Source organism: Phalacrocorax aristotelis, chromosome 2 (genome assembly GCF_949628215.1).
Source record: "Phalacrocorax aristotelis chromosome 2, bGulAri2.1, whole genome shotgun sequence".
Lineage (NCBI taxonomy): Eukaryota > Metazoa > Chordata > Aves > Suliformes > Phalacrocoracidae > Phalacrocorax > Phalacrocorax aristotelis.
This window is the reverse complement of record NC_134277.1, coordinates 111,588,271-111,605,802: the sequence shown is the minus strand read 5'-3', so window position 1 is coordinate 111,605,802 and position 17,532 is coordinate 111,588,271. Positions and strand designations below refer to the sequence as shown.

Below are 17,532 nucleotides of genomic sequence, written 5' to 3'. Positions count from 1 at the left end.
CATAATCTTTGGTGGATTCATGAACAGGAACAGAGAAAGACTGGTGGTAATAGGCTGTGTCCATGCTAACAGAAGAAGAAAAAAATACACTAGGACAGAAAAAAACCCCCTCTATCTTCCAGATTATCTTCCAGATCCCAAGGGTAAGAATGCATAAACAGAGTGGAACATTGGTTTCGCTAACAAAGCCCAGCAGACTACCAGACAATAACTTTAAATATTGCACTGTAAATAGAAGAAGAAGAAAAAAGACATACCAGGACAGAAAAAAACCCAAACCTCTATCTTCCAGATTATCTTGCAGATCCCAAAGGTAAGAATGCATAAACAGAGTGGAACACTGGTTTTGCTAACAAAGCCCAGCAGACCACCAGACAATAACTTTAAATATTGCACTGTAAATAAAGGATGTAATTTAAGATGATGTTTTATGCTCATCATAAGGAAAACTGCAGCCAGAATAGCTGCAAACTTCTGGCAACATTTTCACATATATGCCATGTCACTCCACCTATCGAAGCCAATTCTAATCAGGGAAAACTGATCTGAAGTACTTTTCTACAGCACTTCTCACTTATATATTCTTCAGTCATTGATAGTATTAAAGTCACCCAGGTATTTGTTGTTGGCAAGAGAGGCATGATGGCAGGCTGTTGAAGTGGAGGGTGAAGGCTCTGCTGGAGCCAAAGCAGAGCCTGAACCTAAATTACTTAGAGGGTCTCCCCTGCCAAATGGCCTCAAGACCCTTCCTTCATGTTGGGACTGAGGTAGAGGTATTCACCAAAGAAATTATGTGATCTTCAAGTCTTACTATGATGAGCTGATTTTTAAGTAATTTCAATGTACTTATTACCAGGACATATTTTTTCAAATGGGTTATTACGTCCCTATACATGGTCTTAGCATACCTACACCAGATTGCAAGAGAGGAAAAATAAATGTCTTAATCCTTCTGACTTCATTTCCAACACCCATACTCCAACCTTGCATGAGTAGAAACTTAAATATCTTACAGCTAGATTCTTCAGAATTATATTTAGGACATAGGGATCATCCACGTTCTGATGGCTTTGGCTGTCTATGTTTTTTCTTGTTTGGTTGTCACCAGTGTATTCAAATGACCCAAGATGCACCATCCGCTTGAAAGTATAGTATTAATGAAAAAGCCTACCGTGAAAACACTGTCTCTGATAGAAAGTGTAAGTGAGAAGGATGGCAAATACCCCGTGTTCTTCCCTACTAATAAATAATGGCTTTTATTTCTCATTTGGGTTTTGTGAGAGCTCAACCTCTCTCAACATTGACAGCCCCATTAATACTCCTAAGCCTTCACCTCGAGACAACTTTCTGAGTCGAAGAGAGGTTTTGGACATTTTCCGGGCCTGTTTGAGAGCCAGGCCTATCCACCTCAGCGCTCAGGTGCTGCCTGGCAGGGTGGCACAGCTGCCTTTAGGCCGGGCTGCGGCCGTCCCGACCTGGTTCTAAGAGCGGTTGGGAGCGGGCTCCCACCCCTCAAGCCTCACCCAGGAGCAGCCCGGACCCAAGCCAGAGCCGCCAGTGGCCGTGGGTTGTTTGCGGCTAATTTGCCCGACGTTGCCCCTCTCCCAGTCGCCCCTCAGGGACCCACCACCCAGGCTCCGTCCTTCCTCCCCCAGCTTCGAGGCAAGAGAAGGGAAGAGCCGGACGAACCAGCTCCATCAGCCCCGAGGGGACGGAGCCCGCCACAGCTGCCTGCTCCCGCCACACCGCTCCGCAGACTACAACTCCCGGCATGCCCCGCGTCCCCTGCCCGCCCGGGCACCGCGCTGCAGGCCGGGAGCAGTAGTTCCCCCGGCAGTGCCCCTTTTCCGGCGATTCGCGGCGCACGCGTGGTGCTCCCGCCGCCTCTGTCCGAACCGTGTGTGTTTTGGATGTGGGGGGGGGGGGGGGGGGGGGGGGGGGGGTGGGGGTGAGGGGGTGGTACCGCTTCTTCCCGCTCCGCTCCTGCACCCCGGCGGCTCCAGAGGCGGGTGGTCGTGAGGGCCGGGCCGGGTCTCGCTCCAACCGCGGGAGCAGGGGAAGCGCCGCGAAGCGGGAGCTGCGCACGGGCGCATGCGCGGTGGGGGCCCTGCCGCCGCCTCCGCCGCCCTCGTGCCCGCGGAGGGGTGGTGTTACCGGCCGGCCGGCCGTTGAGCCATTCGCGCGGGGAGGGCCGCGAGCGGCGATCGGGGCGGCAGTGCGCGCATTGGCAGGCGGCAGCGGAGCCGCTGCCCATCTGTCCGTCCGTCCGTCCGCCGCCAGGGAGCGGCGCCGCCGCCGCCCGGCCTCCCCCTCCCGCCCCACCTCCTCCTCCTCCTCCTCGCACTCCTCCTCCCGCCGGAGCGAGCGAGCGAGATGGCGGCCGCCGGGGCTCTGGCAAAGCACGAGCAGATCCTGGTGCTCGATCCGCCCACCGACCTCAAATTCAAAGGTGAGGGGGGAGCCGGGCGCGGGGGAGTGGGGCAGCGGCAAGGCACGGCGTCCCGTTTCGCCTCGGCGCTGGGCTGCCTTCAGGCGCCTCGGTTCCCCCACCGTGGGCCGCGATGCCGGGCTCTGCCCGCCCGGGTCCGTCGGGGGGTTGGGGCGGGGGGGGGGAGGCGCCGCCGAGCCGGTGAACGGGCTCGGCCGCCGCCATCTTGGGATCCGGCGAGGACTGGAGAACGTGTCAGCGGCCCCGGCAGTGCCGCGGCCCGGCCCCCGCTGGGTGCCTGCCCGCCTCCCGCTCCGCCGGCCGCGGAGCTCCGGGGTCGGCCGCCCCCCCGGCCCCGCTCCGGCCCCCGCCGGTGCTCCGGTCCGCCTCCTGCCTCCGCCTGTCCCCCCGCATGCCGGCGCTGCCGCTGCCGTGTCACCGCTCCGCTCGGGAGGCCCGGCCCCGCAGTAGTGGGGCCCGGGGAGAGGGGAGGCGTTCTCTTGTCATTTCTGTGGCCGCGGGGCTGTGCGCGCCCTGAGGTCTCCCTCCGCCTGTAGCGGAGGCCCCGAAGCGGGCGACTGAAACCTAGCCGCCGTGCGGGGGAGCGGCGGGGGCAAAACTCGCCTCACGTGTGGCCTTTTCCCCCCTCCCGCGCCCTGGAGGGCCGGCTGTGGGCGCCTGTCAAGGCCCAGCCCGGCCCCCCCCGGTACCCCCGCGCGGGAGCTGGTGCGGTTTTGCACCACCAAGGCGGGGGCGTGCGAGTGGGCGATGTGCGGACACTCGCACCCTCTCCCCGGTGCAGCCTGGGCCGCTGGCCTGGCAAGTGACTCCCCGCCCTTTCCCCCAAGTTGTCATGTTTCAGGCAGGTTCTCGGTGCGTAAACAGCCTGCTCGCTCCTTTCTTGGGAATAACGGGCAGGAATGCGTGCGTTTCGGAAGTTTCTGTGTGTCGGGTATTGCGTGCCGACCGCATGACTGTGGCTGGCGTGACATGCTTCTTGTCAAAATAGGTCCCAGTTAGTGCTGTTATGGTGTGTGGGGTTTTGTCTCTTAATAAATTAGATAGTTATGAAAAGGAAGGCTCTTTCAGAGATGAGTGATCCTTGAAAGGTAAGGGCAGAAAGAAAAGCACGATAGAGAAAATAGTTTTCAGTAGTATCCTGTGATTATATTTTGTACCCATAAGGGGCATTGAGAAGAATCTCAGAACTGAAACGTTCTGAGATTTAGAATCAGCAGTGTTAGAAATTTTTTCTAAAAAGCTGTTAATGTTATCTGAACTTATGTTTTAAATTTTGACTAGTGTCAGTATGTGTACTTGCCTAATCCTATAAATGTTTTTATTTTATTTTCCATTTTTAGTAGATTCATTTTTCATTGTTTTAGAGGGACAGAGTGGAATTTATGATGTTGTAAGAATCTATAAATGGACAACTAGAACAAATTAATGTTTACATTAGAGAAGAACACCATATTCCCTCCAAAATACCTTTGACTGGCCTGGCTTTTAGAAATAAAGCTTAAATCTGGTTTGTCAAAGATTTTTATCAAAGTATACTTATTTTTTTGATCAAATAAATTAAAAACCAAAATCTGTCTGACCACACATTAATTTCTTGATAAGTTCAATTTTTAAATTTTTGAATTGCACATTCATAGAATCAAAACCATAGCGGGAATGTATCTTTTTCTCTTCTGTTCTGTGTTAAAATGCTGCCAGGTCTGGCTGCATTCAGTGTTCAGTATAGTGTATCCTTGTTGCAAGAACAGGTTGGAAGAAAATGCACGGGTTTAGGTTGGTGGAGATTTTATGATTAGAAAGCTACTGTGTCTAATTCAAAGCTTTCAAATGTTGAGCTGTCTTCAAGCTGAAAGTAAGCTGTATTTATGTGATATGAAATGAAGTGTTGATACAGGGAATAGAGAATAACTACTGGATTAGAAATTCTGTCTGTGTGAAGCCATTGCTAGTCAGTCATCTTCATTGTGCTGTGTGTTTATGTACTTGGAGCATGAAATGTGTATTCTTTAGGCATAAACTTTGGTTTCAGGCTAATGCATATCTTAGAACAATTTCTGTAGAGCAGACTAAGCAAAAACAAAATCTGAAGCATAATGAGACTGCAGTCTTAATACTCCATGGAAAGCACTCTCTATTACTATATTATTACAGTAATATACTATAGAAAGAGCTGTCTATTGAGAGAGCATCAAGTACACTTTCAATAAATATTTTCTAACCGTTTATTATTCTGAGGTGTTTAAAAAGGTTTGTGGGTCACAAACTAATTCGGTTCTGAAGTACTGCATTGAAGAACATAATATTGGCAGAAGGGAATCCAAGTGTTACCTTTTAAAAAGTAATTTGTTAGTAAGAGAATGTATGACTCAGAACAAGTGAAACTTAGTGTAGAAAAGCCATACAGCTTTGTTTAAAAAAACCAACCTATATTTTTTTTTGGTGTAGCTGGTTATTCAAAGTTATTTTGTTGGGACAATTATCCATTATTGTTATTGACTTAGTATGGTTTATGTGTCTGTAACAGAGATCCAGTTTAAGTCTCAACATCTGAACTGGACAAATAATTTCGTTGTTTTTCTTGCCTCAGGAACTTATAATGGATTTGGTGACCTTTAGGGTTAACAGTGAAATATGTTAGTATGGCTCATGCAAAAAATAGTTCAAATGAAAAAGTACGTAGGACTTATCTTAAGGAGTTGTTGGCGAGGCTTTAAATTCATCATTGCCTGATGAAACTGTCTTTTTTTTTTTTTTTTTTAAACCTACTTTACTCAATCAGCAAAAATAAGGTCTGTAATACATTTATCCTGAATTTTATTCCACGCAATTCAGGGAGGGTTCTAAAGAACATGTCCCGTAGTGGCTAGCACATTACATATTTCCCTTGGTGACCGAAAGATTAGAATCCTGGGTTTATAGTACTTTGCATTCCTAGAATTTTCAGTCATTAATAGCATCTTGGGTCATGGTTGATTCCCTCTGCTTCTATGACAGGTAGGTTTCTTTGGATTCTGGAAACATCAGGAATACCTAATGAAAACCACAAAAAAAAAAAAAGTACTTTCCAGAGTGTTGTGCAAATGTGACAGGAGGAAAAATTGTACTTAAAAGCGATGAAACTAAGGGGCAGTTGATACACTACGTATCAAGTACGTATTGCTTTCAGAGACTCAATATGGAACATTGAGAATTTGCCTCACGGTTCTTGTATCCATCCAGGTCTTCAGCCATATTACTCCTGTAGATGAGTTTTCTTCTGTATTTTAGTCTAATGTATTTTGTTTAGCTTCTCAAATCTGAAGTTGTTTGGGTTTATTTAGGACTGAATAGGAACAATTGAAACATGAGACACTTAAGAGCAACAAATTTGGAAGGTGGAACATCTTCTGCTTCTTATTGGGATCTTTTTCATGTGACTCATGCATATAATCATTGTCTGTAGCTCTAGTTTAGTGAAGATTATGGTAATCTGGAATTGGTTCCTTGTAAGAAAGTAAATTTTTAAAGTAATTTTTAAAAATAGTTGTTTAGTTAAATAGCAGCACTTGAAGTTTTCAGTTCAAAGATTTCTAGCATTTTTATGGAAACTCGGTCTTCCTTAAGTCAAAGAAGCCAGTTTTGCAATTGTAAATAATGTGTATTTAAGTTGGCCTTGGATGATGGTCCTTTTTCAAAAACCTTTGCCAAATCTTTAAGTCGGTCATAAGACGTGCTTCTGCAACACCTAATTGAAAATCAACACTAGTTGATTTGATGAGCCTTGGAAGATTAGTAGACAGTTTTCAGAATTTGAATTTCATGTGATTCAGAGGTGTCTGAATAGCAATAGTCAGACATTACAAAAATGTCTGAATGTTCTAAATTTATATCCTTTATTGAAGTTCTTGCTTACAAGTGTGTGAAATCCATTTTTGTTACCTTTGTAAACATCTCAGAATAAGTCACACTTTTTTTTGTTATTACCCTGAAGCTAGAAGTAAGTCAGCAACTTTTGAGCATGTCTGTGTGCAACAAATTTTCACTTTGATTTGAGTTACTGGGAGAGATCAGTATAACAGATTATGTTTAATTTCTGATTATTAATCTGATCTACAATGTAGGATTGTTCGTGTATTTTCACCTATCAGCTGACATACGTTCAAATAACTCTTGCCAGGTGTGGTGGAGAGCATTTAAGTATTACAGCATATTCTGAAATGCAGATTTCAATGACCTTTTAAATAATACAAAAATATTGCTGTAGATTATTTTGTAATTGTTACACTGCTACTGTAACACTGAAAGCCACAGGCTATGAGTTGCTGCAAATCGAGAAGGTGGAATTTAAAGGTAAAAATAGCTCACTGTTAAATCCATCCCCTGCCCTCAAGGTCTGTTACCAGAATTGGCCCGGGATATCTTTCAGTGTAGGCAGGGTTTGAAGTCCTCAAATGTGATCTTGCTGCCTTATCTGTGTGCATCTTGATTATGTCAAATTGTATGCCTGTTTTCACTCTATCCAAAGTACCAGGAAATTTGTGATGTCCAAGTTCTCTAAGATAGGTTTTAAAAAAAAAAAAAGGCAATGGGGATGTCAGTTTTCTGGTATCTTCATTCAAGAACATTTTTGAGACTAAACAATGGGACTGCAAGAGGGGAAAACTGGTTGTAAGTGATTACTGACACAGTTGTGGCTTCTTGATACTTTGAAATGATTCCATTTAAGTTAATATTTTTGCTGGCTGAGTATTCTGTAATGACAAAGATTGAACATCCCATAGAATGACTCAGTATTCAACAAGTTGTATTTGACTTCTTTCTTCTTTTTTAATCCAGGAAGGACTCTGGGAACTGTTTACTCTTCCTATATGTCTGTATATCTATCCATTGTTTCCTGGCTCAAATGTAATATTTGCTAGTATTTTAATTTTTATTTTAGTGGTAGGTATTAATGAAAATTGAGGCACACAATGATTGGTGGGAATGTGTTGAGGAAGAGAAAGGAAGAGTATTTTTTTTTTACCAGGTGTTGCTTATAAGGTGATATTATGTTAATACATATGTCTCCACCGTGGTGTTAGGCTGCATTTAAAACTGACTAATAAAAAGGAGTTGCCTGACTTCACAGATCAATACGTATTATAGGTGTTAGATTATATTTTGGCATATCTAGTTTGCCATTTGTTTCAAGATTCAATAACGGAGGACTTTCCTGTGATGATAGAGGTATACAACAGTGAAGATTTGGAAGTATTGTCCTTTACCTGCAATCTGTAGGACTCTGTTTTACTTAATATTGCATCTTCACTAAACAGAAACACTATCCAAACCTCACTGTCTTGTATTTCTAGTGTAGTAATTGGTATAAAAGCTTCACCTTTACATTGTAATTAGTATAACATACCTGCTCATTCTGCTTGGTGGTAGCCTAAGCAAGTGTTGTAGATCATTGTAATACATCATTATTAATATTGTAAAAAATACTGTATTATACATGAATGCTGTACCATAGTTCAAGGCCAAGTTGAAAAGTATAAACTTACCATGAACAAGAGGAGCTGTTTTATGTGTCGGTTAATAGGTCTGAATATTCAGTGCGCTGACTGTCCATTGTGGTATTATACATTGTTCCTGTTTTGGCTTGACTGTGGTATGTGAATATGTTTTACTTTCTGACCAACTTTGTCTTTGGGATATGTTTGTTAACCAGACCTTTGTGAACATCAGTCATTAAAGGGTTATTACGTGCTTATCTTACAAGCCATAAATTCAAGTTGGAAAAGGCTTCTGGAGAGAACTTGGTGTGTGAGAAGTGGAAAAAAAAATCACTAATTAGATAAGTATTACATTTTCCGGTGTGAAACTTGTCAAATTAGAAGACTTTTATTGTTAGATGAGCCAGATAAGTGTGTAAAAACTAATTTCTTTTTTAAAAAATCAGCAAAATTACTCTACTGAGATAATTTCTGATGTGATATTATTGAAAATAAAAATGCAGAAGCACAAGTTAACATTTTAGTAACTTTGTTTTCCTTAAGGTAGTAGGACTGTATCTGGTGCATAGTGATCTCGGCCTCTTTAGCTTCTCTTGCCTTTTAGTGTTTTTCTGTATTGTATACAGTTATTTCATTGCATTGTAAATTATTTGGCAATGTAGATGTCCTATTCCATTTTATGGTTTGAAAGTATTTAGAAATACATGGTTATGTAAGTTAAAAATAAATATTTTCAGTTTATTTCTATATGAACAAGGTCCTGTGAGTTAAGATAGCTTGCTAAATATTATCCTGGTGTAGGAGACCAGGTGTTTGGTTTTTAATAACATGAATAAGGAAGAAAAGAAAAATAATTTTTTGCCTGAATTTTAAACAGATAGTCACATCAGATTTTTTCCCTCATGTGTTTCTCAAAATGTGATCTCACTTGGAGTAATTCTTAATTTGGCACTTCAATGCTTGAATAGGTCTGACCTCAATAGTATGCAAAGCCTTAGAGGAAAGAATGATTAAAGACACGGAGGTAAATGGAACGCGAATAAAATGCAGCATGAGTGTCCCAGGTAGAAGGTGCCAGTCTGATCTGAGACCTCCTTCTCTCTCTATCTGTGTTTCTTTTTTTCGTCTCTTCTGTGTGCATCCCCCAAACAAAATTTGATCTTTCCACTGATTTACTGGATGTTATTACATTATTTCACAGAATCATAGAATAGTTTGTGTTGAAAGGGACCTTTAAACGTCACTTAGAACAACTCCTCTCCTATGGGTAGGGACGTCTTTCACTAGATCAGGTTGGTGAAAGCCTCGTCCAACCTGACCTTGAACACTTCCAGGGATGGGGCATCCACAGCTTCTCTGGGCAACCTGTCCCAGTGTCTCACCAGCCTCATCATAAAAAAGTTTATTCCTTATGTCCAGTCTAAATCTACTCTCTTTCGTGTCAATATCATTGTCCCTTGTCCTGTCACTACAGGCCCTGGTAAAGAGTCTTTCTCCATCTTTCTTATAAGCCCCAGTTAAGTACTGAAAGGTCACAATAAGGTCTCCCTGGAGCCTTCTCTTCTCCAGGCTGAACAACCCCCAACTCTCTCTGCCTGTCCTCATAGGAGAGGTGCTTCAGCCCTCTGACCATTTTTCTGGCCCTCCTCTGGACCCCACTCTAACAGTTCCGTGTCTGTCTTGTTCTGGGGGTCCCAGAGCTGGACACAGTACTCCAGGTGGGGTTTCTCATGAGAGTGGAGTAGAGGGAATCGATCCCTCGACCTGCTGGTCCCACTTTTATTTATGCAGCCCAGGAGGCAATTGGCTTTCTGGACTGCAAGAACACAATGCCGGCTCATGTTCAATTTTTCATCTACTGGTATCGCCAAGGCCTTCTCTGCAGGGCTGCTCTCAATCCATTCGTCCCCTAGTCTGTACTGATATTGGGGATTGCCCTGACCCGGATGCAGGACCTTGCACTCGACCTTGTTGAACTTCATGAGGTTCATATGGGCCCACCCTTCAAGGCTGTCAAGGTCCCTTTGGGTGGCAGCCCTTCCCTCAAGCAAATCAACATCACTCAGTTTGGCGTCGCCTGCAAACTTGCTGAGGGTGCACCATATCCACAATATCATTGGTGAAGACGTTGAATAGTATTGGTCCCAGTATGGATCCTTGAGGGACACTGTTTGTTACTGGTTTCCACTTGGACATTGAGGCATTAATTGAGTGTTGCTCCCAACCACCAGTCAATTCCTTACCCATCTAACAGTCCATCCATTAAACCTGTTATCTCTCCAATATAGAGGTAAGAATGTTGAGTGGGACCGTATCAGAGGCCTTACAGAAATCTAGGTAGGTGACATCCATAGCTCTTCCTTGCCCACTGATGCAGTCACTCTATGGTAGAAGGCCACTAGATTAGTTAGGTACGATTTGCCTTTGGCGGAGCCATGCTGGCTGCCTGTCTTCTGTGTGTTCTGTATGTTTTGACATATCTTCCAGGAGGGACTGTTCCATGATCTGTATATTGATTATTTGATACTGAGGTATCTGTAAAACTAATACTTAAGTTGCAGGTAAAAGACCTTAGTGGAAAAATGTAAGGTGGAGAAGGGACAAGTTTTAGAATAAACTGCAGCACAGCTATTGGGCTATTGGAGACTTAATAAGGACATTTCTAAAGGATGCACCAGTGTCATGTTTGAACGTGGCTTAATATCTTCATTAACGACATCGGTATGGGTGGGACCATGCTGGTAGAGCTCATTGGTAATACAAAGTTAGGAGATGTGATGAACACAAGAAAAATCTATGCATTTGATGTGTGCTAATAATAGAACTACTGTTCTCTCATTTTAGTTGGAAGTGTTGAAGAAGGGGTAAAATCAGTGTCTAATACTTAATCACAGGTTTATGGCGAGTGTGATGAGTCATGAAATGGGGCAAATATGAGACTGTAGTTTTGTAGTGAAGGAATTATTAATGTCAAGGTTTAAGGCATTGAAGAAGCTTTGTCTGAATGCATCCCTGGCAGTGCCTAGTCAGAGAAAATGAACCCAAATGGGAATGGTGCAAAGAAAAAGTTACTGATGTAAGTGCAGTAGAATAGCTTGGCTTGTTTATCTTAGCAAAATGAAGACTGAAAGGGGATCTGACTGCTGTCTATAAATATATCAGAAGAGGTAAGCACTGGGGAAAAGAAAAGCTATGTAGGCTAAAGGGTAAGATTGGTACGAAAATGAATTGGCATCAAGGGGCTATGAATGTATTTATATCATTAAAAATGACTTGAATTTCAAATATGAATCAATGTCAGTCTGAACGAACCTTCTGAAAATTACCTGGGCAAAAATAATTTTAAGTTCATCAGATACTATCTTACAAAAGGGTTTATTTCATGTGGAATTTAGAAGGCTTCTCCTAGGTCATGAGGTTACAATGTTCTTGAAAGTTTGGTAGGACAATGGTGGTACCTAATTATGTACTTAAGCTAGAAGCTGATACGTCATCTTACATTCCAAGACACTAGAATAGCTTGATGGAGATGTGTTTAATATTTTTTTCTTTGTAAGAAGGGATGTTCATAAATTTAAAAATCAGCTACATAGGAGTAACTCCTCCATATGTGAAGTAAACTTAGTAATTATAATTCTTAGGAGTATGATGTTGATTGAACATATTAACAGTATGTTAATATGGCCACTAAGTCTAGTAGACGCAATGAAAGTAAAAACTGTTTGGTTTTTAATTTGGATGTCTGCTAGACATCTGCTAGTTGTGTTCCATGTTACAGCTCATGTTAGAGCTCTGGCTGCTTCTGTAGAAGTGAGCTGACTGGTCCTGGGAAGCGTGGCTGCAGTATCTCAGCTCAGTACTGTCATGTGAAGGTAATGAGGGAATGGAGCTTGTGATCTTGTCTGAGTGACAAGACTGAATGCAACTTTTACTTAAATGCAGCTAACTGAATGCAACTTTTATTTAAAGCAGGTGTTTGTTTTCCTGAGTGTAGGATATGCTGTACTTGGCTTTTGGAGATCTGGGAGGTGGAGACCCATAGACCATGCTTCTGGAAAATGAAGGGTCACCCTGAAACCGAAGTTCATGTCTTTGAGAGGTAGTCCAGTATTGGCTAGACCTGTCTGTAGGAAATTTTAATGTCTGATACATAGGCCGGTTTAGACTGGGCTCTGTGTTACATGCTGAGGTTGGACACCATCAAACAGTCAAACACCTGAAACTGTTTGGGTTTTTAAAAAGAACTTTGTTGGATTTTGTCCACACTGGGAGAAATGTGAAGTTGATTTATTTTTAAAGTTAATTTGTTATACTGTTGGGATGCTACTTGCAAGGAAACTGGTGAAAACCACAAACGCTCTGGTGTTCTGTTTAATGTTCGAGTCTGGGCTTTGATACGCAGTTCTTGGAGCACACTGGGAAAAACACTAGGTAACAGCTTTTGGTCTGGTCGTCTTTGGAAATACTGATTATTTTTTTTTTTTTATGTGCCACTACAGCTGTCATCTGAGATGATTACAAGTATTGTGATTACTGCTATAGGATTTGAAGAGTATTGTCTACGTTGCATTTCAGATCAGAAAGGTGTATCCAATTGGAAATTTTATGTTTGAGGATGCATACATATTTTAAGCTGCTGAACATTTGAATATTTTAAACAGCAGATCTGGGCTTTTCAGCATCCTTGAAACCTTTTGTAATCTATAGCAGGTTAAAAAACAAAGCAAGTTGAAAAAGAAAGGGAAAAGTTGTTTATTTAGTTCTGTTGTTCAAATATGCTAGTATTTTTTTGAAATCTAAGAGCCTCTGTGATTGTCAAATTCATTAGTTATCCTACCTTATGCAAGTATAGAGAATAGTTGCTCCATCAGAAGAGTTTATAACACAGCCCTTACTGGACTAAATTGTTAATATTCCATCGGTACTGAAAGATTGCTTGTACATATTAGTTGTTTCAGGACTTTGGGGATAATTTGCTGGTTTAAACGTTCATGTTTAGCAGTAGTAAAATATTTCTGCTGCTTGTGTTACTTCAACGGTGAGAGCACTTTGGGAGGAATAATACTTCATCATCATATTGTTAAGACTTTATCCTAGTAGAATTATGAGCTATCAATTTTAGTATGCTTTTAATGTGTATTTGGCAAGAATAACAATGTAACCAAATAAAGCTAAATTGCAAGTAAGGAATTCACAATGATGTGGAAGTTAAGTTTAAGTAACAAACATGCCTTTGATGTTAGTTATATGACACATCTTTAGTAATGGCACGCTTTCAATAGGAAAAATATCAAGAGTAGACATATATGACTGAATTGGACTCAGACTGCTAGACTTCAAAGCTTAAGCTAAATACAAGCATTAATATCTTTGGATGAAGTTATTCCATGTTATACCCTCTTATTAATAGTGGGTTTTGTTGTTGTTGAGGCTGAAGAAACCATTTTGAATACTTAACATTAAATGCAGGACAATCTCCTTTTAGTCTGTATTTTATCTAATAAGTAGATAATGTTCTCTTCATCAGAATCCATGTTAATGATCTGTGGCTGTACTTTACCCTTATTGTAGATACTTTTTACATTTTTACGGTGTTTTTTGGCCACTAACAACTTGCCAGTAACAAGCTGGGGTGATAGGAAATTTTGGTCAAGAAAGAAAATATAAGAAAAAAAATTTGTTTTGTCTGCTTTGAAATGCCACCATATTGTATTCCTGTCTTTTCTCTTTCAGAATGGCATGCAAAAGATTTCAAATCCCATTGCTCTTACACCAGCTCCCAGTGAAACATGCATGACAGTATCTGCACAAGCACCTTTAGGAAGCTGTGTAGCTATATATAGACTCTGCTTGCCCCTTTGACAGAGGAAGATGAGCCCTTTTAGGATTCAAAAATGGGCATTGTCTCAGCATTTTTTAGAAGGAAAAATCTTTGAGAGATACATCATCAGCATGGATGCTGACAAAATGTCATTGTGGGGAGCTCACATAAAATCTGATGTTACCCATGGTAAACAGTGCTAACCTAGAATCAGCCTTCAGGAGCTGTGGACAGTGAGGTGTGTCAGCTTTCTTATAAAGCTTTTTTGCCTTCTGCGTTTACATGCAGGTTGATGATAAAACTAATAACTATTTCTTAAGTGCCAGCATAGAATGAGGAGTGACAGATTCTGTGTTACTGCTCTAATATACGGATATCTACCTGAGAGCCATGGTATTTGTAGGTGGTATTAATCTTGCACCTTCATCCACTGATTATTCCTGATCATTCAGACCTATTAGTCCCCCTGTACTTAGCACTGGTGAGGCTGCACCTAAGATACTGTGTTCAGTTTTGGGCACCTCACTACAAGAAAGACATTGAGGTGCTGGAGCGTGTCCAGAGAAGGGCAACGAAGCTGGTGAAGGATCTGGAGAGCAAGTCTTATGAGGAGCGGCTGAGGGAATTGGGGTCATTTAGTCTGGAAAAGAGGAGGCAGAGGGGAGACCTTATTGCTCTCTACAACTACCTGAAAGGAGGTTGTAGTGAGGTGGGTGTTGGTCTCTTCTCCCAAGTGACAAGTGATAGGACAAGAGGAAATGGCCTCAGGCTTACCAGGGGAAGTTTAGATTGGATATTGGGAGAAGCTTCTTCACCAAAAGGGTTGTCAGGCACTGGAAGAGGCTGCCCAGGGAAGTGGTTGAATCACCATCCCTAGAGGTATTTAAAAGGTGTGTAGACGTGGTGCTTAGGGACACGGTTTAGTGGTGGACTTGGCAGTGCTAGGTTAATGGTTGGACTTGATGATCTTAGAGGTCTTTTTCAACCTAAATGATTCTATGATGCTGTCGTGGTTTAGCCCCAGTCGGCAATTAAACATCACGCAGCTGCTAGCTCACTCCTGTGGGATGGGGGAGAGAATCGGAAGAGTAAAAGCAAGAGAACTCGTGTGTTGAGGTAAGGACAGTTTAATAATTAAAATCAAATAGTAGTGGTAATGATTATGATAATAATTGTAATAATGTTAATATAATAAAACAGAAAATAATGAGAGAGAAATTAAGTCCATGGGGGAAAAAACCAAACCAACCCACAAGCGGTCACCACCTGCCAACTGACACTGCCAGTCCCCAAGCCACGATTGCTGCTTTCCCCCTGGCCAGCTTCCCCCCAGTTAATATACTGGGCATGACATCATATGATATGGAATATCCCTTTGGCCAGTTTGGATCCACTCTCTTAGCTGTGCCCCCTCCCCTCCTCGTTTCTTGTGCACCTGGCAGAGCATGGGAAGCTAGAAAAGTCCTTGTCTAGTATAAGCACTACCTAGCAATAACTAAAACATCAGTGTGTTATCAAATTATTTTCATACTAAGTCCAAAGCACAGCACTATGCCAGCTACAGTGAAGAAAATGAACTCTATCCCAGCTAAAACCATGACAGATTCTATTCTATGATTCTATAATGTTGAAGTATTAATCCAGGAAACCCAAACTGTTATGCTACATAGGCCGTGAATAATTTTAATGTAGGTAATTTGTTAGAGTTGGAATTTTTCTTCCAGTTGAAGAAGGTATTTGAATGGTCATGGTTTTGTTATTTCAAGAGGAAGGAATTATGTTCATTGGCAATGCATGTAATGGATTCTCTTCAGAATGTTTTCACAGAAGTCTGAATATTAATTTCTTACAACCAATTTATGGAAATAAACTACATTCCTCTTGCTTTTGTGTCAGCTGTGTCACCAATGCTTTTTTCAGAAAGTACTATAAAATTCCATTTGGAGCAATTAAGTGCTTTGTGTATATTTTAAGATTAGTTTTCTTATCTGACAGTCAAGGTAGTTTTGGCTTGCTACAGTACACAGGCCTTTCATTTTTAGGTATCTTTCCTTCAGTACCCTTGGTGGAAGATGATCAGGTCAGGGAATAATTAAGTAAACTGGACGTACCTAATTCCATGGGCCCTGATGGAATGCACCCAGGAGTGCTGAGGGAGCTGGTGGATGGAGAAACAGGCTGACAGGAACCTTGTGAAGTTCAACAAGGAGAAGTGCAAAGTCCTGCACCTGTGGAGGAACCAACCCCCCCATGCACCAGTACATGTCTGCCCAGCTGGAAAGCAGCTTTGCAGAAAAGGCCTTGGGGGTCCTGATGGACACCAGGTTGACCATGAGCCAGCAATGTGCCCTTGCAGCAGAGAAGGCCAGTGATATCCTGGGCTGCAGTAGGAGGAGTATTGCCGACAGGTTGAGGGAGGTGATCCTTCCCCTCTACTCAGCACTGGTGAGGCCTTGCCTGGAGTACTGTGTCCAGTTCTGGGCTCCCCACTACGAGAGAGACATGGACATACGGGAGAGAGTCCAGTGAAGGGCCACAAAGATGATGAAGGGACTGGAGCATCTCTCCTGTGAGGACAAGCTGAGGAAGCTGGGACAGGTCAGGCTGGAGGAGTGAAGGCTCAGGGGGGATCTTATGAATGTGTATAAATACCTGAAGGAAGGGTGGAAAGAGGAAAGAGCCAGGCTCTTTTCAGTGGCGCCCAGTGACAGGACCAGAGGCAATGGACACAACCTGAAACACAGGGAGTTCCCTCTGAACATCAGGAAACACTTTTTTTTCACTTTGAGGGTGACCAAGCACTGGCACGGGTTGCCCAGGAGGGCTGTGGAGTCTCCATCCTCGGAGATATTCAAAAGCTGTCTTAGACACAGTACTGGCTCTGGGTGTCCCTGCTTGAGCAGGCGGTTTGGCCCAGATGACCTCCAGAGGTGCCTTCCAACTACTCTGTGATTACTATGTCAAATAATGGGAAAGAAAAACAATTAGATTCTGGCCTAATTAAAAATTTCTTTATTACATCATACAATTGTAGATTACGTGGGGCTATGCTAATTGAACTTACTCTTCCTTTATTCTGTTGTTACTTCTAATTCTGGCAGAATGAGTTGATGGAGATCTTACTCTGTTCCTGCCAGGTCTATCCTAAAAGTCAGTTAACTTGTTCTCAAAATTTTTCAGGTTGGTTTTACATTACTGCTAACTTTAACTCCTTTCTTGTTTAGGGCTCAAACTGTCAAATGCAGTAAATGATTTTTCTTTGCCTGCCCAACCTGACTTTATTGTATGTTGAAAGAAAACTACTGTGCCTGAGTTTGTTTTGGTCAAGATGCCTTGAAGTGTTCTGTATGTTTCAAGCATTCTTGGCATTTCAAAGGTGATGAAGCAGTTGTGAAAAAACAGCATCCCACTTAAAGCATAAATCCCAATATTTTTTGAAGTTAACACTGTAACTTCCACATTTTAAGGAGTTTGGATTCCTTTTGCCAGTCTCTGTACTTTTTTAATGTGTACTTATATTGTTTTTAGATGTGGCTGAATATATCACTTTATTGTGTCAGTTTGCAGCTTAAATGAACTTTAGTTCTGTGCATGAAATAGAGTGCTTTCTGGCAGAGTCGGCTACAGTTCAATGTCTTAGATTTAAGAGGATGATATACTTAACACTTGAGCTGTTGCATATAAAATGCTGTTGAATTTGTTTAATAATGCATGCTCATTTTTGTATAACTCTACAAGTTATCTGCCTTCTAATTATAAAAAAAATTTTTGTACTTTAATAAAAGGAT

The 17,532-nt window shown here is 42.3% G+C and overlaps 1 protein-coding gene across 1 annotated transcript in view; it reads left to right on the top strand.

Moving 5' to 3' along the window:
* The first annotated feature begins 2,100 nt into the window (after positions 1-2,100).
* Positions 2,101-17,532, top strand: part of VAPA (VAMP associated protein A) — a 36,148-nt gene continuing 20,716 nt past the window's right edge. The window contains exon 1 of the mRNA XM_075084686.1: positions 2,101-2,449. Coding sequence (XP_074940787.1) covers positions 2,374-2,449 — 76 coding nt within the window. The 5' untranslated portion in view covers positions 2,101-2,373. The remainder of the gene's footprint in view (positions 2,450-17,532) is intronic.